General features: G+C 39.6%; 2 protein-coding genes across 5 annotated transcripts in view; both read left to right on the top strand.

The window, feature by feature from the left end:
* The first annotated feature begins 4,059 nt into the window (after positions 1 to 4,059).
* The window catches only part of adgrg6 (adhesion G protein-coupled receptor G6), a 128,271-nt gene continuing 105,462 nt past the window's right edge, over positions 4,060 to 26,868 (top strand). For both annotated transcript variants that reach the window (XM_051936624.1, XM_051936625.1), the window contains exons 1-2: positions 4,060 to 4,334; positions 25,699 to 25,784. In XM_051936624.1, coding sequence (XP_051792584.1) covers positions 4,333 to 4,334; positions 25,699 to 25,784 — 88 coding nt within the window. In that variant the 5' untranslated portion in view covers positions 4,060 to 4,332. The remainder of the gene's footprint in view (positions 4,335 to 25,698; positions 25,785 to 26,868) is intronic.
* On the top strand, positions 10,647 to 15,632 carry LOC110970170 (uncharacterized). Of its 3 annotated transcripts, XM_022220396.2 has the most exons (4): positions 10,647 to 11,672; positions 13,244 to 13,825; positions 14,016 to 14,159; positions 14,740 to 15,632. In XM_022220396.2, exons 1-4 carry the CDS (start codon positions 10,974 to 10,976, stop codon positions 14,746 to 14,748), a joined length of 1,434 nt encoding a protein of 477 aa, XP_022076088.2. In that variant the 5' UTR covers positions 10,647 to 10,973; the 3' UTR covers positions 14,749 to 15,632. The 3 variants fall into 3 exon arrangements, with proteins under 3 accessions (XP_022076088.2, XP_051792586.1, XP_022076086.2); XM_051936626.1 differs by lacking the exon at positions 14,016 to 14,159; XM_022220394.2 differs by lacking the exon at positions 14,740 to 15,632 and having other exon boundaries at positions 14,016 to 14,473.

The raw sequence follows: 26,868 nt of genomic DNA, 5'->3' as shown, positions 1-26,868 counted from the left end.
GGGGTGTTCTCAGAATGCAGTGCTGAGTACTTACCAAGAGTGATTCAAGCAAGTGCAGCCAGTGAACCGGCACTGAGGTCTTGGGTGCCAAAGGCTCATTGATGCTTGCGAAGAGTGGAGGTTGGCTCATGTGGTCCAGTCTTTAAGAAGGGCCGGTGTAGCACAAACTGTTGGAAACCCTAGTGCTGATCTGATAGAAAGGCGTCAGAACACAGTGCTTCTCAGTTTGCAGCATAAAATCACCACATAAGCATCGGAACTGATCCATGGAGCAACAGAACAAAGTGGTCTGGTTTGAGGAGTGGAATTTTCTGTTACATCATATGGACCGCCAGGTGCATTTGTGTGTGGAGAAAAGATAGCAGCAGGATGTGGTATCGAAGAAGGCGAGCCAGCAAAGACAGTTGTCAAAGTTCTATGTGGAAACTTTGGGTCCTGGCATTCATGTGGATGTTACTTTGACATGCACCACCTAGCTAAACACTGTTGCAGAGCAAGGACACCCATTCATGGCAGCAGTATGGCCTGATAGCAGTTGCCTCTTTCTGATTACATGACAGACATTGCTAAAGAATGGTTTTAGAAACATGACAAAGAGTTCAAGATGTTGACCTGACCTCCAAAATCTCCATATCTCAGACCTACCTAGACATTCAACTATAGACTCCTATCAAGACAAAGATAAACATTACATACAGAGTGCGTTTAAGCTAAAGTAATTAGCTACTGCTGTCCACTTTGTTTTAAAGGTAGGCAGTGCCAGTTGTAGTTGGGTGGTAATTTGTTCCATTATATGCTTGTTTGACTTTCTGCAACCGCTAGTCAAGATAGGGAGGACTTGGCTTCATCCAGTTGGTAGTCTTTTTTCTTCTTCTTTTGCAATGACCAACAGAATATGTAAAACATAAACCTGGTCAGTGGTAAACAAATGGTCATGTGAAACCTTTAGTAAAATCAACCATGGATCCAGAGAGATGTCTCTTCAAAAGACATATCTCAGTCTGAATTAGCATCTTTGGAATGTATTAGAGAAATAAGTCTGATCCATGGAGGCTCAATCTTGTAACTTCCAGGACTTAAAGGATCTTGAGCTGCCATGGTTAACTCAAATTTAAATGTTGAAATTGTAAAGTCTAGTTGAAATAATGAGCTGAAGTAAAATGGAATAATTGAAATAGTTTGTTAAAAGCAACACATTTAAAATGGGAGATAAATAAATCAGTGGTTGATTGACTGAAAGTAAGTGGTGAACAGTTGAAAGAATTACCCCAAAGTAAGAGATGGATAAATGGTTCAAACGTCCAGCTTTGCAGCTCCACGTGGTCGTGGATGAGGACAGTTTAGGAACACTGGGTGGTGCAGATGGAGCCTATGGGGTCCGTCAGTCTGAAGAGGCGGGAAAGCTCTGATTTGTTGAACGTTTGAGGCAGCAGAACAGTACGAGACGAGAAACCGTACCGTCATTACCTGCTGCGGTCTCAACTGTGCCATCATGTTTTTAATGCTAAGTGCTTTCCATCAGAGGCAATTTTTCCGTCCCGCTGAGCAGAATCAGAAGTGTCCTCCTGCTCACACACACTGAACCGGGTCACGGTGGAGAGTCTCCCTGCTGAGATTCACCATGATGCAAATCCGTGCGCCCTCCTGGACGCTTTATCAGGCAGGAAGTTCGACTTCGGTGACGTTTGAAGGCAAATGAGCGGCCCGTTGTTCCCCCTCGCCTCCCCTTCCTCCTCTTGTCCTCCTCGTTTATCGTCATAGATCTATCATGACTCAGCTGGTGGCTTGGCTGATTGACGCCGGGGGAGAAATCACATTACAGTCGGGGCGGGAGTTTAACGTCACTGTTGTTTCTTCACTGATGCTGAGCAGATGAGTTCCCGGCTGTCAAAAAGCACACATCTGCACCCACTCAGAGAAAACTGACACTGAGTCCTCTGATGAGCATTTTTCTTCGTCAGTACATTATTGTGACACATAAAAGCTCAGAGTGTGCAGACATGTACGAAGCTCTCGGTATGTGCCTCTAAATTGTCGGTATTTTCCTTGTTACCTACTTTAATGAGCTATCTTTTGGAATTCAGTATATATTGGAGAAATTAATAAAGTCACATGTGGAGCACCTGTGGCACCTACAATATCAACAGGACAGCTCAGACACACTGAGGTCAAATGGAGAAAATTTGAATTTGATCACATTTTCTCTTGGGGTTTAAATGTGCAAACGTGTATACCCCCAAAACTGTTTTGCACCTAAAAAGCAAAAACTAAATTTCACTTTGTTAGATTGTTTTAATATAAAGTTGTGTTTGTATGTTGTGGAGCTAAAATCCACATGATCGTGTGGATGTATCTTCACTTTTTTAGTTAGTTCTTACATATTATTCATGCTAGATTTTGCTCTCATGGGATGTTTTGAATGACATTAGAGTTGTGTAGTATTCTTTTAGCGTTCATCAGACTTGTTGACTATGCAGGTATAATAAAAGTACTTTCCAACAAGAGAGGACAATGGTAATCGTGGCATTATTAGATCATATTCTTGGTCTGAAATTCACATGAAAACAGTTGCTTGATTGAAATATTGTTCATTTACCATGACAACAGTGTCTTTCATGCTGTTAGTTCATGAGCCTCAGTTGTAACATCAGCCATCATCCACTATTCTCCCAACTTGTTTTCTCTATTGGAAGCTAAGTGGTTTAACATGAAAGACACACTGTTGGTCATTTGTCTGAAAAAAACCAAAACTCTCTAGTGCTGACATGGTGCTGTGTAGAATGGTCTGCCTCCACCTTGTCATTATTCTGCTACAGGAGGGTTAAAAAAAACTCTGGTGTGTTTGAACTCCTTAAAAACCGGTCATAATCATCTTGGGTGGAACAAGAACAGAAGGTTGCAACGGTGATGTTGTTCCCTCAAAATAGTGATGGGGGATTGTTTGGGTAGAACGTTTACAATGCAGGGAGACGAGCACTGTCATTAAAATGGAAAAAATATATATTAAAATGTCAGGGCTGACTTACTGCACACACGAGCAACAGTGCTTCAAGTTTCACAGTGCTTCATTTCAGCACCAGAAATATCCAAAAATATCACAGCTTGCTCCCAATGTCACAACCCACCTTCATTATCCAATTTTCCCTACAATTTTAAATCTATAACAAATGGAAATATCCCTAAAAAATACAACTTAGTTAAGTTTTTTTGTGAAGTTGTGCCTCTGAGTTTCTTAAACACCTGCAGCATCAAACAGCAGCAGGATCCACCTCAGAGAGATTTGCATGTTTGTATGCCTGTAGAACAACAGCAGCAGCTTCATTAATCCATTTTAAATATGAATTATCCCCAACATGGAGCCATCATCGACCATGATCGAACGGCGAGCCACTTTTGTTCACCTGAAGCAGGTGAGCTGTCACACAGAGTTCATCAGCTGCAGCTAAATCGTGTAGCATTGCAGCTTTCCTCAGGTTGAACTATGAGCTCCATCACAGCTGTTTGGATGATTTTATATGTCTACTTGTGTATTAGTAGTTAGATTGTCATCAGACATGGACATATTCGGTAAATCATAAATAAAGCAGGCTCTTTGATAAGCTTAGTGTTTGCTTGGATTTAGTCTTGTGTTTATTAGTACATGATTATGTATTATACGTCACTTGATGTACCGTCTAACTGACTAATATCTTTTGTGTACTGTGATTCCCTCTGTTGTGAGTTTGTCTGAATGAAGCCGTTATGACCATTAACAGAAAAGTTTTGTACGTCTGAATGACAGACTGACAAAGCAGAAATGTCTGAAAAGGGTTTATGCTTTTTAAACCTAATATGTGTGAACACTGGGATGCTTGGTTCTACTTTAAAATAACTGTCTCCTATTGGTGAAAACAGTGGGTGGTTCTCTGTCTAGTTAACTTTTACAGTTAGTAGCCAAAAATTCCATCCCATTCCTTTTATTTTGAAGGTTTGACCTCCAATCTACGTTTATTTTGACAGCTTGACCAGAAGTGCAGCTGATTGTCTCATCAATTCCAACTTGAGTCCAAACAAAACGCTGCGTCTCTGCGCTGGAAACATCTTTACGCACCGCCGCCGGGGAGTGGGGATCAGTAAAGCGAACCCACCCGGTTAGCAGAGCCGCTCTCTTTCTGTCTTTCTCTCCTTCTCTCCAAACTTTGGAGAGTTTTGCGCGTCAACGAGGCGCATTTTGGATTTTGCCGATTTGGAGACTCTGAAAACTTTGCGCGCACGAAAAACCAAAGTTCCCTGAGACTTTGTGGAGAGGGAGAATGATCCTGCGGGGGGACCAGCTGCCGCTCCAGTGAAAACATGTGAGTCTTTCAATCTCAGATGTTAATTGTGTCCAAAGAAATAGGCTGCGCTATGATGATGCCTTTTTGTGCTAAATGAATCTTCGTTTACGAGGTTTTCAAGTTCCTGTTGTCGGTTTTGTGACCTCCTTATATCTGTTTTTAAATCTCTTAAAGCATCACTATGATATAAACTGGATTTTAAGGTTCCATTCTTGTGTTTTTCTGGGCTCTCTGCTCGTGAAACATCTTCACACCTTCACGTTGAGCTCATTATTAGCGCTGCAGCCACTTCATCTCGCAGTTTTCATGAATTCAGACCCTCACCTCAACTCTTCACTGTTGCGTAAAAATGGAGAAGTCATTGTTTTCCTCTAACTTCACTTCCAGCTGCTACTTCTTGCCCTCAGTTAATCAAACAGCTGCAGCTCAGTAATTGAAAACAAGTTTTAGTATGATTGACACGTAACTAATGTGGAGAATGAACACAGAAAATGCGCTTTTCTGTACTTGTTCCCAACTTGAGAGCTCCTTTGGAAAAAAAAAAAAAGGAGGAAAAAAAAAGATGTTTTCCATGATGCTGTTGGCCGCCTATAGTTGCATATGTTTACAATCTGTCTCCTCCATACTGAGCAGAGCATACAGAGAGAAGTCTTTGTTGGAGCGGGATCATCAATGGGAAAAATCTTTCTCCTGTCACAATCACGCGGTTTTAGGAGTGTGAACGTAGTGCTGTACACTCAAAAAATCTATGATGGGCTTTAGAAAAACCAAAAATCAACACAAAAGCAATCAACCTTTTTGAGTTCCGACAACTTCTAATGAGTTCATCATCATTCATCATCCAAAAACTGTATTAAATGGGCGGAATTTTTTTTTCCTGACAACCAAAAGTATTGTAACTACCAGCCCTAACTGTCTGAAATGGATCAGGTATGGTAAAGTTGAAAAGGGATCTTGAAATCTTGAAGTAATGGTGCAGGAAAATTTTGTTTTCAAGCCAATTTTATTAAGTTACTTAAAGTTGAATTTAGTTTGAATACAACAAATGCAGAAATTTGAGTTTAAATTACACATAATATTAAGTTGATGCAGTTACATCAACCACACCCATTTAAATAATGTTTACAATTTCAAAAATGTTTCTAATTCAGTAAGTAAGAGGTTTATCTTGCGACTACACCTTTAATTAAATGGTGAAAATGAGCTTTCAGAGTGTAGTAAGTATGTTAGTGTCAGAAAATATGCTGAAAGGAGTTTGGAATGTGTTGGTGAAGTGAATTAACAAAGCACACAAGTTAACAGTTAACACACCAAATCCTGAAATTGGAGTGCATGAAAAACATAGAAAAGCTTTATAGGCTTCCTTAAACAACCAGTTAGCTGATGGAACTGAGTCCCAAGTGTGTCATGTCTGAAATTATTTTACTAACGGTGTAGAATTACTGTTTTGCAAGTAAAAAAAATGACCAGTATCAACATGCAATGGAAGTTTTTTGGAGTTTTTTTTAAATAATTTGTCAAATATTTGTCAATATCATGTCAGAAAATGGTGCAAAATACTGTCAAAAATCCAGCGTGACATCTTCACAAGTCAAGTTTAGGCAAGAAAGCCCCAAAATATTCATTTTAGCCTCACGGCAGACTAAAGATACCAGACAATAGTCACACTTTTAAAGCTGAAACCAAGTGTTTTTTTGGGGGGATCATCATGTTAGATGCTGATTTATTTTCTGCCACTTGACAAATTGATTGACTGACTCTAACTTTATGCTGAATGATTTCATTCAGACCCTTCATTCCATCACTCTGTTTGGTCAGTGCAGTTTTCTTCAGATGGATTCAGGTCAAGCACATCGCGGGCTCAATAAAAGCAAACAGGATGCAGCTAAAGACAGTTTGGAGTCACTGTAAAGTGTCTGAATATTTTTAGAATTATGAGATTTTAGTTTTGGTGTTTTAATAACTTCTGTAAACATGTTTTCACTTTGTCATTCTGGGTTAGTGAGTGCAGACATATTCAGAAAAAAGGCAATTTCATGGTTTTAAGATTAAACTGGAGGGTCTGAATACTCTCTACAGTGACTGTATTGTTATTTTATCATAATTACGGCTGCATTGAGCATCACTTTAATATATTGGCTGGTAAAGTTTGGCTACTTTTAATTGCTTTTCACTTTGGTGAACTTCTTTGTTCATTGTTTTGTATCAGTAATCAAACTCTGCAAAAGAAATAAGACTGTAAAATGAGTAGAGGAGTACAAAGTTTTTGCGTCTGAAATGTAGTGTTGTGGATGTATGAAGCAGCGTAGAATGTGAAAATGCATGGAAATAAGTACTTCATAAATGTTCTTGAGTAAAGAGTTTGAATAAATGTACTTTCTTGCTTTTATGCACGTGGAATATAGAGATTAGATGCATGAAAAATATGCAGGGATTTTAAAAAATGGAAAAACTGAAGAATCAAAAGTATTTAATATATGTTCTGGCATTAGTGGAGGTAAAGAAAAAGTAAGAAGCAGACTGTTGGAAGGTTAAGTAGAAAGTATAAAGTTTTTATATTTATCGAGTATTCCGATCAGAGTTCAATAGACTTCAGTATGAAAACTGATTTTACTGACTTAAAGTCATACTAAGTCCTTCCACATTTCCTAAAAACTGACAGATTTCCAGGAGAATCCAGAATGTATGAACTCAGCTTTAGCTGTCATTTTCCCTGTAATAATATTCGAAGTCAATAACAGTTCATTAACTAGTCAAACAACTTAAAACATGTAAAATTTTGTACCACATGCAGAGTTTTATACCACTGCTTGGACAAAATAGGACATTTAATGGTGTTTTTCCTCATTTTATAGTCAAAAAAATCATTAATTAATCAAAAGACAATCATATGTGTGTACTGTATATTGTTAGCTGCAGCTTTGAACTAATACTTAAATTCAGTAAAGTCAGTGCAGGAAGGTTTTATACTAAAAGTGCTAAAAGTTCCTACAGAGCAACATGATGGTGGCTTCATTCACTACTGGAGTGTTAGAGACATCCTGTTAATGCCACATCTGCACAAAAATACTCCAATAAGAGATAAAACTAATTTCTTTTTGTTTTAAAAGCTGGAAGAATATAATATATGGCCGTTTGCGATAGAAGACAGACAATAAATGTGTTCTGATCACACATCAGACATAGATCGTTCACTATAGCGATGCAGTAATCAATAGGGAATGTCAAAATAATAAATAATTTTTTCGTTATTAATCCCTGACAAATATAAAATCTTATTGTGACAAAGAGGGAATTATATCTCACATTTATATACTATAAAAAATGATACTTTATTGTTAAAAGCCCGCCCTGTAGGAACTCTAAAGTGCACCATAGTACAGACTTTATTCGGTACATCTTGTGAAAGTAAATCAGTTTAAAGCAGCAAGTCACCCTTTTTTATTGTGTTTAGTTTTATTTTAGGTGTTGATTGATCGTATTGAGGATGTGAGATTGGGTTTCTAATTGTTTTTTCCACGTCTAGGGAGTCTAACTCTGCCTAACTCTGAAGTAAAGAAAAGTCACCAAACTTTGGGCTAAAACAATGTATTTTATGGTGCTTTTAGAATTGGTGTGTCCAGTTGTAACCCAGAAGTATGCAAGGGTTAATGACATGCAAGTAAACAGGAGATTTATATCATTATATAATAGTTTTACAGTAAGAGAAACACGACTGTAAGAAAATCTTACTGTTGCTTCAGAAATAAGAGTTGAAACTGTCCACAGTCTCCTGCTTTCCTGATTCTTGTGGTACTACTTTATCTCAGTCTGATTTTTATCAAAGAAAGTGTTGTTTAAGGTGGAATCTGTCACTGCCAGCTATTACACAACCTGTGAAGGTGATACATTCAGAAAACACGCCGCCCGTCCCAGAATCTGAACAAGCTGCCTTTAAAAGGAGATGCGAGATGACGTCAAATGACATCCTGTTGACAGGAAGTGTGTGTGGGGACGGAGGCGGGGGGGTTACCTGTCCCCCAGGTGTACTGGCGGACACGACTGATGATCCCTGATACATGAAGGTGGTTTACAGGTTTGGCTGATAAAATGACAGATATGGCAGCTGTTGGACAGAGAGTGAAATACCAAGTAAGTGAAGACGAGGGTCTGAGCGTCAGGTGGTGAACAGAGGAATGTGGTTTAATTAAGTTAAAAGGGAAGATTTGATCTCTCCACCTGCAGCTTTAGTTTGATCCTGATGACATTATTGTGAGGCATTCCCCTCATTTTACCTGTTAGTTAGTAATGCTGACAAACATGAGGTGGGATTTTAATGTGTTTTTTTGGCTGAAGTGGTTCCATCTAAGCCAGTTGTGAATTTGACCTGGTTGTTGGGAACAAAAAGGAATTTTATGAGGGGAGCTGCATTCAGTAAAGTCTTAAACGAATGATTCAACATACAAGTGTCTGTGTAGATTCTCAGTCATCTGGGTCATGCTCATTTGAAGTCTTCAGTAGATGGAAGCTGGATTTTTGGTTCTTGGAGCTGCATCTCTCACCTGAGAAGCTTCTTCAATTCTAACTGATGAAAGGGGAGCCCCAGATTTGTATCATCACCACAACTTGCATGGCTCATGGTCCATTATTGATCCAAGATTTACACAACTCAAGGTTTAAATGGTTGTGAAATTGCCAGGTCAACGATGTTGTTATTAGTAGTGAGGAAAGACCAACAGACTGTGTTGTAAGTACCTGATGATTGGTACTGTACTTACTCACTTCACTTCTTCCTTCATATTTGTCCTCTGTTCAAGCTCTTAGAATCAACATACAAATATTATATTCTCTTTATGTCTAAGACTGAGATGTCCAGATGGATGCCAGTGTTTTCATTACATAGTTGTTGTCAGGATACCATTAGCCGAGTTTAACATAAAGACTGGAAGCAGAGGGAAACCCAGGCTACAAGTCTACAAATACACCTACCAACACCTTTGAAAGTAGAACTAGTTTAGTTGGAACAGCAGCCAATGCAGTGGTGGTGCACAGCTTATGCTTTCATCACATTACGACTGACAAATCTGGTGGCATTGATACCAAAGAGATTTATTGTTTGGATCAGAAATATCAGAGTAAACAAGATCTCCAATAATGTTCTCAGATTTCTACTTCTAAGATATACATTTGTCAGCCAACCCATTTTAAATGTTGTCAGTCTATTAAATGCTGTTATCAATTGTTTTCGTACCCAAAGATAACAGCAGCATATGCCCTGATATCACCTCATTTATTGATGATGTCACCACGTTGCTGAAACACCAAAAAAGAGTGTTTTTACTTAGGAATAGTCACTAAAGGCTGCATCACGAGGTTGCATGGACAGTGGTGGCACAAGTCATGTGACTTTCACCCAGAAGGCTAGAGTTTTAGTCCTGTGTGGGGTGAATATTTTTGTATCGTTTTTGACTAAAGTGTGGTTCTTATGTCTTCGTTAATTGTTTGGTTAAGTTGTGGCCTCAATACTGCTTGGTTTAGTTTAGAAAAAGATTATGGTTTAGGGTAAAAGACACCCTGTACCTGCTACCTTACAAAAAGGGGTTCTTGAAGATGTTTTACCTCTCATGCAAGAGATGTTGTCAAGTTTTGACTCATGGGTAGTCCCAGATATCCAGATATGTAATGCAGTCCCTTACTCACATGGCTGATGGCCCGTTAAGGACACATACCTTAAGGTGTGGATAGTTGTGAAACTGTAAGATCAAGGTGATTCAAGATGTTAATGGTGGTTAAACTTTCTGGGGAGTTTTTCAAGACTGTGCTATAAATCCTTGATAAGTGCTGCCCATTTCAGTTCAACACAGATGCCCTCTTTATTCACATGAATTGTTGAAGGCAAAACCCATGCAATCTGCATTACTTTCTGTTCAGCAATGATCACAGTGGATGGCAATGCATGTTTTTGTGTGGCTTTGTTTGATATTTTGACCTCTGTGTCTCCTAGTTTGTTTTATATAAGATATTTACAGAGATAAAGTCGTTGCAAATGAGCGACTCGGCACCAAATAGTAGACAGACACAGTTTAGCCACTTGTTAAAGAGCTCCGTGGAGCATTTGGCAGCTAAAGAGTATTTTTCTAAGGATCTGGTGGAGACCAAGCCAGGGCAAAAAGGAAGGTGAATATTAGATGCCACCCTGATGGACTGATCATGTTCATTGCCCATTAATAATCATATATCAACCAATACTTTACTTTAAAGTCCTATTTGCTCCAAACCATGCATCTCACACACTACTGCTTGATGTTCATTATTCTGTACAAATGTTTTGAGAGGGTGGAGGGGACAGGGTTCCCGCGGATCCTTAAAAAGTCTTAAAAGGCATTGAATTTATGAATCTAAAATTAAGGCCTTAATTGGCATTAAAATGTCTTAAATCAAGCTTTCAAACGTCTTAAAAATATTGACATGTGATAGATATGATTTTATGATTGCGATTATTGTCAAATCTCAAAATAAATGGTAACATTTATTCATTTATTTATTTAAATAATTTACCGAATGACTCTCATGGTAACATCGCGCCATCACGATAGCGGAACCAACAAAACAGTGATGTGGTTGCAGCCGGGACTCTAAGAGCAGACGCACGTCGTTCATGTAGCAACTTTGGACCAGATGGGGAAGTGCAAGTTCAACGAAAATTGGCTATCCAACCGAGAATTTTCTTCATGGCTGAAAGCGGTACCAGGCAACGTGTACGAAGCACGGTGTATTTTGTGCAAGAAGTGTTTCAAACTCGGCACGATGGGAGTCAAGGCAGTGGAGTCACACATGCAGAGCGCAAAACACAAAGCCTCAAAATCGAGCTGCCAACAAACGCTAGGTATTTCCCGCTTCTGCTCTACTCTCGTCTCCACCGGGCCTCCACCCCCAGCCCCGATATCAGCAACCGGCACCGCAGCACCGCATCTCCGCACTGTGTTCGGCTGTACGCCTACATTGAAAGCAGAGGTACTGTGGTGTCTGAACACTGTGACAAAACACCAGTCATATAAGTCAAATGAGGGAGCTGGAGACTTGTTCCGAGCTATGTTCCCAGACTCTGACATTGCCCGCTCATTTGCATGCGGTTCCGACAAGACGGCCTATATCAGCAAGTTTGGATTAGCGCGGTACATTTCAGAGCAGCTTGTTGCGGATGTTAACAAGGACGCATTTGTTTTAATGTTTGATGAGAGCCTCAACCACACCACAAAAACAAAACAACTGGATCTGCATATCCGCTATTGGTGCGAAGATCACGTCCAGTCAAGATATTCGGGGTCGCAGTTCATGGGACATGGAACAGCTGAGGATTTACTACGCCATTTCAAAGTAAGTAGGCGGCAAACATAAATTATTATGGAAGCAGAGAATTAGAAACATCATCAGTAATTAAATTAATGTAATTTCTGAAAGTATCAATCAAAACTGAACATTATTATATTTGTGAAGATAGAAGTCATGGCTGTTGTATTGGATCACATATTGTGCAAGTGTTGTTTATATTGTATGGTCTTCTGTGGTGGACAGTAGTGAAGTACATTTACCTGAATACTGTACTTAAGTACATTTTTTTGAGTATCTGTTAGGGCTGGGCGATAAATCGATTTTATCGACTTTGTACTTAATGTTGATTTGTTGTAATGAAAGTCGATTTTCTCATCAACATCCGCCACCAACGCCTGCCTGCTGGGCTCCCGTAGTTCAGAGTTAAAATTGGATTGTATTTGTTGGGGTGAAAAATACCACATAATTCATGTATATACTGCTCCCAAAGACAGAAAGAAATCTCTTATTTAATAGACTTTGAGAACTCCTCAGAGTTGGCTTCAGTCTAATTTTATGATGTGATTTTAATACATTTACATCAGAAATTGACAACAGCTGTCCGTTTTGTTCTTGACTGTATTTCTATGCTGAAGTTTTTATAGATGTTTCTATAGGCTTTGTGTAGCAGAGTTGTTCTACAAGCAGGTCAGTGCATCATCGGGTGGTTTAAGAGAGTTATAAGGTTCTGTAAATGCATCGTGAAAACAATACAGCATGTGTTGATTTTAGAAAATGTACTTTGTAATTTGTACTTTTGAATATTCAAGTATTTTTGAAAACATGCACTTTTGAATACTAAAGTATTTTTAAAAGCAAGAACTCTAGTACTTTAACTCAAGTAAAATTTTGATTGAGCAACTTTCACTTGTAGTTGAGTAGTAATATTTGACCAGGAGTATCTATACTTTGTCCACCACTGATGGTCTTCAGCTTTGACTTGTTAAAGTGATATTCCACTTTGCAAAAATAATCCACTCAGTATGTACTCACCTCTATGCCGATGTGAGGATGGGTGAAAATCTTCAGTTCACAAAACAATCCTGGAGTTTCAGCAGAAAACAGCGTTGCAGCTAATTAGAGTAAATGATGACCACGGATAAAATGTTAAAAAAAAAAAAAAATGAAAACAAAATGTCTGTGCTCTCTGTGGTGGTTGATGTATCGTGAGACTTTGTATATCTTTTAATGGACGCACATGTGAAGTCACTTGGATTACAGCACAGAGAGCAGGATGGAGACATTTTGTTTGTTTTGTGTTATTTTTTAACATTTTGTCCATGGTCATCATTCACTCTAATTAGCTGCAAGGCTGTTTTGTACTGGAACTCAAAGATTGTTCTGTGAATTGAAGATCTTCACCCATCCTCACATCGGCATAGAGGTGAGTACTACTGAGAAGATTATTCTTGAAAAGTGGAATATCGCTTTAAGGTGTTAATATTGCTACCTTTTCTGTGTCAACCTTCCATCTGTTACAAAGACAATATGCTGTATGACAGTTTGCTAAATCTATACTAGATTAATCCAGTATGATTTTTATATGCTTCATGTGCTTCAACATTGTTTATTCTCAGGAAGGTGCCAAAGACCTGGATAGGCGTAAGCTGTTGTCCGTCTCCATGGATGGACCAAATGTTAATTGGAAGTTCCTGGAGCTACTGCAGCAAGAACAGGCAGAGCAGTATGGGGGTGCTCAACTGATTGTAGTAGGAACCTGTGGCCTCCACACCTTACATAATGCTTGCAAAGGTGGCTTTGTCATGTGGCAACTGGACAAGGTTCTGAGGGCCATGCATGTACTCTTCCATAATACACCTGCAAGGAGGGAGGACTTCATGGTTCTTACCAAAACCACACAATTTCCACTGCCATTCTGTGGCCACCGGTGGCTTGAGAACCTACCAGTTGTGGAGAGGGCTTTAGAGCTATGGCCTTCAGTGACCATGTACATGGATGCAGTCAGGACCAAGAGGCTACCAAATCCAGGAACCTCATCTTTTGACACCCTTGAAGCGGCACAGAAAGATCCTCTCATCATGCCAAAACTTCACTTCTACCTGGCTGTCATCAGGACCTTCAGCCCCTTCCTGACCACATACCAGACAGATCAGCCAATGATGCCATTCCTTGTGAACGATTTGGCAGAACTGATGAAGGTAACTGTATTCTACTACTAAGCATTGTTTGTATTTCTGATTTTATACATACATTATATACATGATCTGGCAATTATATAATGTTGAAAAAATCTGAAAGAAAAAAGCAAAGAAGCAAAGGAGTGTTGACATATTGTCAACATATATGGTTGTAATTATTTAGGTTACATTTTAGCTGGTCTGTTTACAGTGTATTTTGAGACGTTTCATCAAGAGAGATGTTCTTCAGGACATCAGTCCACTCCAGTTAGCCAGACTGGATGTTGGCGACAAAAAGAATTGGCTCCATCCTAAGGAAGTGAACATTGGCTTGGGTGCAGAATCAACCCTGAAGGTAGTGTTTCAAGTTATTGTTTAAAATATTACCAGGATCCAAAAAATGGATTTACTAGTTGTTACATTGGTTACTCTCATTATCCCTGTCAGGAACTCCAAAGACAGAAAAAGATAGGAGAACTCACAGTCCTAGAGTTTAAGAGGGACTGCATTGAGGTGATGTCAACTATCCTGCAAAAATTGCAAGACAAGAGCCCCTTAAAATATCCCACTGTGAGGCAGCTGAGCTGTTTGGACCCTAGAAAGATGTTCTCTGATCCAGACTGGTGCCAGGGCAAGATGAGGAATCTCGTCCAGAGGTTTATGCATGATAAGCAATTGTCAGGAGGTGTCTCAGCCGGTATGAGAGAATAGAGCAGTTTAGGTTTTCTTTCTGCATTTACTACAATATCTGTCTCTAAATGTAAAATAAACTAAGAGTGACGCAAATAGCATCTAAAGAAGTATTAGGTATCCAAAAAGCGCATATTATTATTATGAATTTGCCTGATTCTTATCTTGTACTTAATGTGACTGTAAAATAAAGTGTTTGCATTTTTTATTGAATTTTGCCTATGCCTTTGTATTGTTTCTTGCAGGTGACGTGATTACGCAGCAGTTTTGTGACTTCTTATCCATTGAGGCTAGAAATGACACCTTCCACTCCTACCAACCTACTGAGACAAGGGTGGATGTCTTCCTCTATCATGCTTTCCAGAGCAAATGTTACTCTGAGCTATGGGAGTTTTGTAAGAAGCTTCTTCTCCTATCGCACGGCCAGGCAACAGTGGAGAGAGGCTTCTCAATAAACAAAGAGGTTGAAACATGCAACATGCAAGAAGAAACAATGGTCACCCAGCGACTGATCTGTGACTATGTCACCGTTTGTGGGGGTGTCCTCAAGGTACCCATCACTAAGGAGCTGCTCTCCTCAGTTGCATCAGCTAGGTCAAGGTACAGGATGTACTTAGACGAGGAAAAGCAAAAGAAAATGAATGAAATTGCAACACAGAATCAAAGGGCAACTGCAGAGCACATTGAGGAACTTAAGAAGAAGAAGAAATGTCTGTCTGAGGTGGCAAAAGTTCTGCTGGATGATGCCGATCAGCTCGCCACACAAGCTGAGGGAAAGGCTGGCACCCTGATGGCACAGCTCATCACCAAATCAAACACACTAAGGAAGCGGTACAAAGAAAAAATTACAGAATTGCAACAGGTGGAAGAGGAGCTAAAGAAAGCCTGCACATCCATTCCATAGCTGCGAAAAAGAGTAAATGCCAACGGTTATACTATGTTTGGAAGTTATTTGGAATTAATAGTTATCTGCCAGTTGTGTTTTTACTGAGTATTCATGATGCATACATCCTGTTCTGTATTGTTTTCCATGTGTTCAACTGTTGAAAGTGTTATGATTTTCAAAATGAAACTTTTTCACCGGACCAAAAAGTCTTGTTTTATGTTAAAATAAACATTTGGGTAAAATTGTCCCTAACCCTTTGTAATTGATGGTGTTTTTTTAAATTTGTGTTTATTGTGAAATTGGTCTTAAATTTTATTTCAAATGGCATTAAAAAGTCTTAAAAAGTCTTAAATTTAACTTGCCTTAAGCTGTAGGAACCCTGGGGGAGCAGTTTTATGTACATGCACACTGAGTATAATTCACCAATTTACAGCCACACATGTGACAGGAACTTGGCCGCAACTTGGAAACCAGAACGCCCTGTGTGGAGCTCAGACCTCCACCAGCGCTGAAGGATTCCTAAAATTGTGACACTGCAGAGGCAGGGCCACTGCTATGAAAATTTAAGAGCCCCAATTGACTTTGCCCTCCACCCCCAGAGTTGATAGAATAGAAAACAGTACTAGAGACTGAGGCTGTTTAACAGGCTAATTATACATGTAGAGATTTCAGCACAACACCAACGCAGCAGAATAAATATGGACGAAAAGTTGAAAACCATGAATATCTTCAGATAAGATCAGCAGGAGAAAAGAAAGGGCTCCATAGAGCAAATGGTTCTAACTTTCTTCTGAGACATCTTGCAAAGAATTGAACAAAAGACTCTAAGTTATTCAGGAAAGGAGCTGAAACTAATCACTATTTTTGGTTTTGAAAAACCAAACTACAATGATCTCTAACCAGGTTCAAGTTGCTGAAGCTGTTTGTAAATGCATTAGGTGTGTGCAAACAGATTAGTAACTTCTACTAAATTTAAAAACAAATTACTTTCTAAACTGGTTGCAGTAAGTAACTATGCAAGAGGTATCTGAAGCAGTAAACCCTGTAGTAACAAGTCTGTGTAGATTCTCAATCATCCACATCATGGTAGTGTTCGTGGAACTTGCACTCTGTTTTTGGGTTCTTGAAGATGTTCCTCCCCTCACAGAAGAAGATTTTTCAGTTCTGACAATTACTGTATGGACAGATCTGTAACAGAGATGAAAAGAACAGTTAATGCTCACTATGGAAACACCTCTGTCAAAACCCAAGTAAAGACAATAGAGGTTCACAGTCACAGTTGGGGAAGATCATTACCTTTTGTCTCTAAACACTGAACAGATTGAATAAAGTTTTGCTTGTATTGATTCATTTTGATTCTAATCATTCTGTCTTCTTTGCTTGATACCAGTTTACTCTTTCTTAATAACCTATTTACAAGAATTGACCTAGTTGTGGGGTGGAAGAAATGGTAGTCTTTTTACTTCGGGGTGTGTCAGAAAAAGTTTTCTGCGAACCATTACGTCACCCTACTTCTTCTCCATTTAAAGGTGAATTTCTCTGTTGTTGTGGTGTGAAGCCCTCAGTGTGAGTGTGTGATCCAGGACTTCTGGGACACAAAATGTCTGACTTGAGGCGGAGGGTTTGCAGGCTGCCGTCCAGCCCTGCAGACACATGAATCGCTGTCTTTATGCGATCGTGTCCGAGGCCTTGTTCGCTGACCTCGCTCCGCTTGTCATTCACTCCCATTTCCATTCTGGAGATGGAGGCGGGAGGAGGAGAAACAAGGAAACAAGACGCATGACTTGACAAAGAGGCGAGTTTTCTTTAATGTCAGGAGCTGCATGAATTTGCAGTACTGGACACGACAAGGCTGAACGCTGAAATTAAAATCGAGCTCTGTTCTCTGGTTTAAATATTTATGATGCACACGCTGTGTTTCTGAGTATTAGAAGGGTTGAGTTCGCTTCAAATGATAGAGTAGAAAACTTTTAATTAAAAGTTCAGTGAGACTCAAACTTCTCGCCTTTTTAGCTTTCCCCACCTTGTACTGTTTTACTTTCTCTCCAGCATGTGTTTAATAATTCATTGGTTTGATCTGCAAAGACAGAGTAAATGTACAGCTGCCATGTAAAGTTATTCAAACATGTCATTGAGACCACCTGCTGGTCTTGAGACAAAGAGATGACTTCCTTTTCTCAAGTTTAAGATCAACCAAACAAGCACCGAGAAGACTTTGACTTGTGAATGAAGGTCACTGTCTTCTACTCCAGTGGCCACTTTGGCAAGTCAACACTCATAACGAAGCTGTACAAATCTACAAAGAAATGATTAAAAAGCAGATATTTCCTTAACGGACACTACTGAGCACCTGATTATGGGTCATTTCGTTCGTATGTAGAGGTTTTAGAAACCAAATTTATCCAACAATAGGACAATCAATCCTAATATCTAGCCAGACTCATGAAAAACTCCTTAGAACTCAAGGCAGATGCAAGGTACAGGAACATTTAGAAAAACAGTCCTGTAATCATACCTTCTCTCTGTTCCAGTTGAACTGAATTCACTTTTATTTATTTATCGCCAAATCACAACATACAACATCTGAAGACACTTCACATATTAAGGTAGATTCCTTACATAATTAAAGGGAGGAACCCAACAAATCCAATCAATTCCATTTGAACAAGCTCTTCCCCTTTAACACGTGGAAACCTTTAGCAGAACCAGGCTCTGGGAGGGCGTCCATCTGCCTCGACTGGTTGGGGTGAGGGTAAAGGGGAGAGACTAAAGGATTGCAGACAGAAAACTTGCAAACAATGTAGTGTGTCCATTTAATTCCATGGCATGATCCGACAGCTTAAGCACCACTTTAACTCCCAATTCACACAAGTTATTGGGTGTAACTCCGGTTCCATGAACAAGTAGGAAATATAGTAAAGGAGGGTGTGCTATGTCAGCCTGAAGGGTGAATTTAGCATTCTTAAGGGCGATGTTAGCGAAGAGAGAATTTCTTCTTGATGAGGACAATGAAAGGGCGATGAAATGACTGGTTGTCAAGTTTCATCCATCAACAGCATCTTGTCCGAGTGTAACTAATCAGTGTTGAGACCTGCAGTGAAAGAAGTTGGAGGGTACCCTAAAACAACCTAAGTTCCTACAGTTGAAGAACTGTTTAGGGAGGTGATTGACTTGACTTGCTTTGCCTAGCTCTGCATAAAAAATAGACAAAAACTCAGCTATCTGCAACTAGTTATGATGACTTTTGAATCTGTTGGTTTCCATGATACTTCAGTGTCAACAGGACTCCAGCAGTCTTGGTCGGAGCCATTAGCCAACAAATGGTGTCTGTCACAAACTTTGTGGCATCCTATTTAGTGCCCTGTTGAGTTACTTCAGTCTTCGCTAACTAGCCAGCACTGCCAACTTTATAACCACGTTGAAGAAGCCTAATTCTTTCATCAGCCAATCAAAATATTGCCTTGTTTCAGTTTCAGATGACAAAATCAAATATATTGTTCTCATATGGGAAGCTGAAAGCAGCAACTGCTGACTTAAACTATTGATTTTGAACTTTACCACCATTTTTGTCACAGATCAGTGGACAGAGCATTAACCTGTCAGTGATGACCACAGTCTAAACCACCAACTATACTCTTGTCATTGATATTTATGAAATACATTTTTTTTATTCGCTTTCTCAGCCCTTAAGGCACATTTTTTTGTGTAATTTATAGTTTGGTATTAGTTGATGCTGTAACTCTGAGAATGTGAAGAAGGAGCTGATTTTATGTTCTCGCTCTGACTTCTCTGTTATTGCTGCCAGTCTTTTTTATGGCTTTGACATCACACAGCTGTCACTTCTCTACATTTTACAGTCTGTTGACAGCAGCGACAGCTAAACATGTTAAAGTCAACTCAGTCAAAGTCACGACGGGCCAACTAAAACACCAAATGCAGCACTTAGTTTCAATTTGCCATGGGTCAGACAAATCAGTGCTGAAGCAGAGGACATTGTACATGGATAAAGTCATTTCCTGCTTTGAAGCAGCCCTATTTTCATCTTGTCGAGATGATGTGACCTCTGCCCCTTGACCTACTAACTGCTTGTGTGTTAAAATCAGGCTAAACCGTGCAGTTTCAGCCACTTTTGCTGTTGCACTCACTAAATGGCGAATATGTGAATATGGATCGCCCCTGGGCTTAGTGGGCAAAGAATACAGAAAGTGTCCCGACTGGCATTGAATGGCCTGACTTCTTTGACGTTTCTGGGTTATGCAGGGTTGTAAAACATTCATATTCCCGCACAGAGCAAAATTGGAGCACAAATATGCACATTTATGACATAATAGTGAATAAAACAAATAAAGTACTTCCACCGAGACTTAGCCTTTCAGCTTCATTGTGAAATTCTGCCATTAACTGACTGTAACTGAAGTGAGACTATGAGAAGGATGATGATCTGATTCGGCTTCCTTAAATTAGTTCAGAACTTTGCTCCAATATTTTTGACCAACTGAAGTTAAGAAAAGAAACTTAGAAAAGACACAATTTGGTGAAAGCATGACTGCACAAGTATTATGAGGTCAGACTCAAATAGCATTGCCAGATTTTTATGTACAGTGAATGACAAAAAATGATGTAGATGGAACTGGGAGGACTCAACAATGTAATCTCTGATTTATTAGAGTTGAGCTGGTAGAAATTGTTGAACATCCGGCATTTAAGACAATTAATCAGAGTGACCAGACTGCTGCTGTCACTCCGTGTCACGGGTCAGTACAGCTGGATCTCATCAGCAAGACAAGACTCTACAGAGTGTGTAGATGTGCTAGCAGCTCACTGAGGCTGAACCTGGGCACTGTGGTGCTTTGTGCTAAAGGTCACTCTAATAATGATGGTGATGTTTAGTGGTAGCTTATTCCATTGAGCATTCAGCCCTGAGTACAATCTCACTGAGAGCTGGGTAAGCTGAACTTTTGACCTGGTGATGGCACTAGATGAAAACAGAAAGGGTTTCCAATATTAGTAGAGTTCATCCTTAGTCAAGCATGAATGTCATAGCCAAATTTTATGACAAAACCCTCAAGTAGATGTTGAGAAATGTCATTCAAAAAATCATATCATCTTGTCATGATTTTACTCCGGTCAAGAGGTGGACTCAGCCCCTAGAGTCACAGTGCACCAAAAAAGGCACTTATACAAATATGCTTGGATTCAAAAGGATGAACTAAGGTCATCTTGAAGACATTATGAATTTTCCACACTTTAACATCAGTTTGCAGTGATGATATAACATGACCTCACAGGATGAGGACAATCTGAACAACCTCCCAGCGAGAATATTTACATATCTCAACATACATTAAATTAATTATTAGAATAATAACAGTTGCTGGAAAATGTGTCTTGTGTTGGTTCTAGTTTCCACAGATTGGATCTCTTTCGTCCAAACTCATGGGAACTTCAGAGGGTGGGTCGGCTTTTAGCCTTTGGCCTGGTTTCCACTGCTGTGTTACATGAGGTCACCTCATACTAATAGCCTGCTTTGGCCTGGACTCACCTGGCCAACCAAGGTCACTGAGGTCTGACTTTTTATAAGTGCTAATAATTGCTAACATCTGGTGGTAATGTATGACTGGATCTTTGAAATGCACTCATTTTTCTTCTGAAGAGTTTGTCTGGACGTCATCTTGTGTCATTTCCAGCAGGTTGTCTTGATGCTGACTGCCTTTATACTGTATGAGGAGTAAATAAGCTTTGTTATGATCCTGTTCCCCTTTAATGTTAAAATTCACACAATAATGTGTGTTTTTAGTGCATGCTGGCTGCCTTCCACTCTGCTGCCTTGTACCTCGGCATCAGGCTGCGCTATGCCTCAGAGTCTTTGAGCGATCGCGACATTGTTTGGCAGGGTGTCTTCATGAAAGAGTTTGCTTGGCGACCTATAAACTCAGCAAATTTAAGTTGTTCTCATGTACCTGCAATATTATGTTTTTAGAAGGCTCAGCAATAGCCTGCTTAAATATACAAACTGCAAAAACATTAACATGTACTCACTGTGTGCGATCGGGGCTCCATCTTGTCCACACCCTGACTCGTAACTGGTGAGTTGCCTGTATTTTCTGCTGATGTGTAGAGGGATACGTAAATTTTTCAACTACGAATGCCTTTGTATGCATTGACAACTCCTTTTACGCATGGACAACTCTTTGCACGCATGGACAAATCTTATTACATGTACAAATTTTAAATTTTCAGACGACTTTTGAAGATTCCGGTTCGCATTGACAAATCACAGTTCACATAGACAAATTCTTTTACACATTGACAAATCTCACTTCGGACACATGGATTGAAATACAGAGAGACAACTCTCGATTCGCATTGACAAATAGTTTTGCTCCAATAATACCACCATATTATTGGCTGCCTTTTGAGTTTGTCCACTGTAGTATGGTTGATATTTTGACAACTTTAGTGACTTGTTTTGTTTCGTTTGTTGGTCCATCCAACAATCTTTGGAGATCAGGTTGCCTGATAACATCTGACATTGTACTTCTGGATTTATCCTAGCCTAAATATAGCTCGTGTGATTACACCAAATCTCTCTGTACAGCAGCTAAGCTTTCTCTACTTCAGCACCTGTTTTGCTAGGTTCCCTGCTAAATTTAGCCTTGCCATTTACTGATTATACTACTTTAGATTTGCAGCTGCACCTACAGACATTGTTTGACCATCCAATTAATTGTTTTATCCAAATCCAGTTTATTTCTTGAAGATTAAGAGATCAAATTAATACAAATAAATTTATAATATAAATTGTATATACTAATTCACAAATACACTTCCATTCAGAAGTTTGGCATCACTTAGAAATGTCCTTCATTTTAAAAGAAAAGCATTTTTTTTCAATGAAGATAACATTAAATTATTCAGAAGTACAGTCTAGACAATGTTAAATTCTAACTGGAAACGGCTGATTTTTAATGGAATATCTCCATAGGGGTACAGAGGCCCATCTCCTGCAAGCATCACTGCTGTGTTCTAATGCTACATTGTGTTAGCTAATGGTGTTGAAAGGCTAACTGATGATTAGAAAACCCTTGTGCAATTATGTTAGCACATCAATAAAAGTGTGAGCTTCCATGAAAAACATGAAATTGTCTGGGTGACCCCAAACTTTTGAATAATAATGTATAGAATGTAAATTAGAAATGCATTTCATACAGTGAGGGTTTACTCACTGTTACACACAGCCTTCAGTAGCAGGCGTACATAGCAGCATCTTATATGACAAATAATGTATTAAAAATCCACATAGTGCTGCACATTTAAAGCGGGGAGTTTACAATCAATACATTCACTATAAAAACAACACAAATGTGAATAAAAAGACAGCACTATTGGGGAAAAAAGCTCAATGATAAAGCGATGAAACGGTGCAGAATTTAAAATGAAATGAACAAAAGTGATGGTGCTGAGGTGCATATACTTATGCTAACAAGTACGTCATGACAGTCAATCCAACCACCTTGTTTCAGCTACGTCATACATATGAAGAAGGTTTTTTTTATTTGTTCTGAAAAATAAGTCACATTCCAGCACAAAAAACGAGATAAATGAATGCACTTCTTAACTTTGTAAGGTATCTTACAGCTTTTTATGGTAGGGGTATCAGGGAGTATTTGGCTTCATGCCAGCTTAATGCCCTGCACTGCTGTGAACCAAAAGATGGGCACAACCAAAGAGTCAAAATGCTCAGATGAGGGTGTATACACACACACACACAGGAAAAATAACACTTGGACCTCATGGCTGTCTAACAGTGCTCACCTTCTCCTTGTGATGAGATGAGATGTGACTCCACCTCAGGCTGTGGATCACTAGGTGGTTAATTCTGATAAACTATAGATGACAGCCTTGCTCCACCTTTAGTTTTAATCTCTCGCGAGCAGATAAAGGTGTCCCAACCTCACCTCCGTCAAGAAGGCAAGAGATGAACTCAGGCGAGAGAGGCTGACAGCAGCTGTCATACTCAGGTGTCAGTCTTTTCACAGTATGTGTGTGTGATAGATGAGTGGAATCCAAACAGAGCTGATGTGTGAGTGAAATATGAAGTTGTTGGTCCTGCAGGGAAGACTTTATCAGAAATGTGTTCTGAAATATTGATTCTTCTAAAAAAAAAAAAATGTTTTCATCAGTGAATAATAAGTTAAGGATTCTTACCATAATCTCCTAGTTTAGAAATTGGCACGACATGAAAGACGTCCATCATATTTCAGATATTTCTCAAACCACGTAAAACTGCTCAACATAATGACAAGCTGTGATGTTTGAGTAATTCAGTCATACGTGTTTGAACCAGAAACAGGATCTAAAGTCCCACCGTGCCAGCTGAGGGGATTGGTTCCTAAGGTTTGTTACATATCAAACCCCAGAAATCTGAATTCATGTTTTTTCATGATCTAGTATATAAACTGCAGCATGTGGTATCTTTGACAGGGTTAAAACCTTGATTTCTCTTTAGAAGAACAAAGCTTTATTGTTGTTTGGAGGTGGTTTGGGTTGTCATTTGGACTTGTTTTGGCAAGTCTGAAGCGTGTTTTTGCCATTAAGCACCGACCTCGCTCTGTACGATGTGCCTGCAAAATGTGTGGGATGGCAGTACAAATAATACACTTAGTGTGTTACAATTCTACAAATTGTTACAACTCTTTCGGATAGAAACTGTCATGCTGCTGCTGCTGATGCTAAAAACAGCAAAACTGAACCTGATGGAATTCATTTAGTTTCCGTTGAACATTTTATTTGTGCGTCCAGCCATGCCCAGTGTTGGATTCCTTTCTAAAATCTTTTTCTGTTGGGTGATGCTCATCTTGTGGCAGCCAGCAGTTACAATCCTCGTTTCTAGGCACAAACTACGTCTCTTGAACTGACTGTAATTACAGCAAAGAGCTCTTTTTGCTATCCCGTTCCTTGCCGAGCCATGCTAATGCTAAAATGGATATTTGTACGCATAGGCGTCAGTTTAGGGGGGGACGGTGGGGATGTGTCCCCCCCCACTTTTTGTCAGGGGTCATTTTGTCTCCAACACATTCAAATTCTTCACATGTAAGCCGTTGTAAAGAATTAGTACTATAGCGGCCCACAGACCCCTCTAACCGTATGTACCGATAGCTCCACAGGTTGAGTCTCCGCCTTTAGTGCGGTGGTTGTGAGTTCGAGCCCAGCTTGTGGCATTTTGCCGCCGTTTTTCGACATTTTCTCAAAGTGCTGTGGTCTCCATCCCCCCCACTTTTAAAAACAAACTGACGCCCTTGTTTGTACATACTGAGATGAAATTTTAATTGGTTTCACTTTCCTTGGTTGAAGCATGAAAACCTTCCCCAAGAAAAACTTGTCTCATTAGGAACTGAAGTGTTTGTTAGCTTGCAATCATTATCATCGCTTGACGGAGCGCTTTGATTGGCTCCCCAGAGGTTGATTCTCTGAGGTGAACACACTCAGACACAAACACATATCATGAAAGCATAGGTGGTACCCAGATGGATCCCGATTCACTCATTCTGTCTGGGACATAACACACACACACACACACATCTGTGGCAGTGGATGCAAGAATCAATCTGGGTCTTTTAGCCTCAGGAAATAAATATACAGAATATATACCCTTTGCGCTCCACAAATCATGTCCTTTTCCACAGTGTTAGGCTGATCCGTTCCAACCCCACAGTGTTTGAAATAACATCCCCCTCTTCCAAGCATGATGTCCCAATTTTCCTAATGAGAATGCTGAATGGATGGCTGCTTTCATTCCACTGGGAATCAAGAGAAAGAAAGACCTGACTGGCTCTCCAGGCACCAAATAAAAACTGGCAGGAATGCACCATGTTTTTTTCTATTGTTTATGAAAATATTTATGTGTATCTGCAACAAAATCCAAACATGATTGATGGCTTTTTTTCATCCAAATACGAGATAATAGCACCGATCTCTGGGTAATAATTGATCCATTAACAGAGTAGTGCAAAAATGGTTCATGGAGCAACAACTGCATGATAAGTGCTGCGTTTTCCAACCCACGGAAATAAACGTTTTGAGCACTAACCTACGGACATTTGATGTTGAAAGCAGTGTCTTCTGTGTGATCTGATCATGTGTCTTAAGAAATCAGTGTGTGTCCAGCTGGTTGCATTTGAACACTGATTGTGAGCATAAAACAAGCACAGTGTTCTGGGTATAAATAGGTAGCTGGAGGAACAAGAGATGTCATGAGGATCCATTTAAAACTCAAGTTGACATTTTTCTAACTGATTTTCTTCCTCTGGTTTCTCAGGGAGTCCTGTACAGGTGGAGGTGGAAGGTGGAGGCTCCGTCAGGTCGTCCCAGTCGTCCTGCTGTGGATGACTCTGCACAGGCAAGGTACGATTCCCGCTCTGACTCCATGCTGTTTACTTTAACAGAGCTGCACTTGATAGATGTTATCTTTATTTGCGCACTTAATGTGACAGGAGAAATGAAAGCCGTGTTGCTCTCACAGCTGTCAAACTGACAAAGACTCGATATTCCAGACAGGCGTGGAGGCTTGTTTAACGTCAGCTGGAGCTTTAATTGAAATGGGCCGTAAAGTTTATGCCACGTTGACGAATGCTTCTACTGTTTTTACACCAACTCTCATGAGAAAACTTAGCTGAAATGAAACTTTAAAATGAGGCCATACAGTAAAGAGTGAGGATTTTCCAACATTTCATGCCGCCAAAAAACACTAATTGAGTCAATCTTAAAACAGACCAAAAAAAAGTTGCTTCTAATATTTTTCCTCTCACTTCTAAAAACATAAAACTGATTGCAGATTGATCACAACAGAGTTATTGTACATGTTGTGTCTGTGGACAGAGAACTGTGTGCTTCTGTCTTGTATTTGTGAGAACCGATGAGACTTTTTGACCTCGTAAGTGGGATGTTTTGTGCACTTTTTTTGTATTTCTTCTTTCTTTTTTCATATGTGTTTGGACATTTTCAGTCTTTCTTACAGGCAGTGATGGATGAAGATGCAGCAAAGGCCCTTTTATCAGATTAAAACCAGGGACACTGAGGTTCATGGTTTGTGTTTCTGGGTCTCTGTGATGTTTCTTTCTCCCTGTGGGCTCATTTTTCACTGCCATGTTAAAGTCCTGCACCCTGATGGAGACGTCTCAAAAGTTTCTGAATTTTTTGCCACGTCACTATTACTCGTAGCTGAGTCACCAATGGCCGCACAGTTGCGTCAGACTTCAGATTTTTTATTTCTTTTTCAAAAACAGATATATTTTTGGCAATTCTTAAAATGAGACAAGTAGGATAAAGTGATGTCGTTAATTCGTCTAAAGGAAGTGAAGTTGTTTTTACAGTTCCTGGCCCTGATAAATGGTGTATCCCCTGGTGGTTCCGAGGATTAATATGCGTGTTGTGGAGTCTTGAGGCGAGAGGTTTGTTGTGATACATGAGAAATCTGGTGAAATGTGCT

Source organism: Acanthochromis polyacanthus, chromosome 16, assembly GCF_021347895.1.
Source record: "Acanthochromis polyacanthus isolate Apoly-LR-REF ecotype Palm Island chromosome 16, KAUST_Apoly_ChrSc, whole genome shotgun sequence".
In the NCBI taxonomy this organism is placed as follows: Eukaryota; Metazoa; Chordata; class Actinopteri; family Pomacentridae; genus Acanthochromis; species Acanthochromis polyacanthus.
Note: the sequence above shows the minus strand (reverse complement) of the source record. Positions and strands in the feature narration are given on the sequence as shown.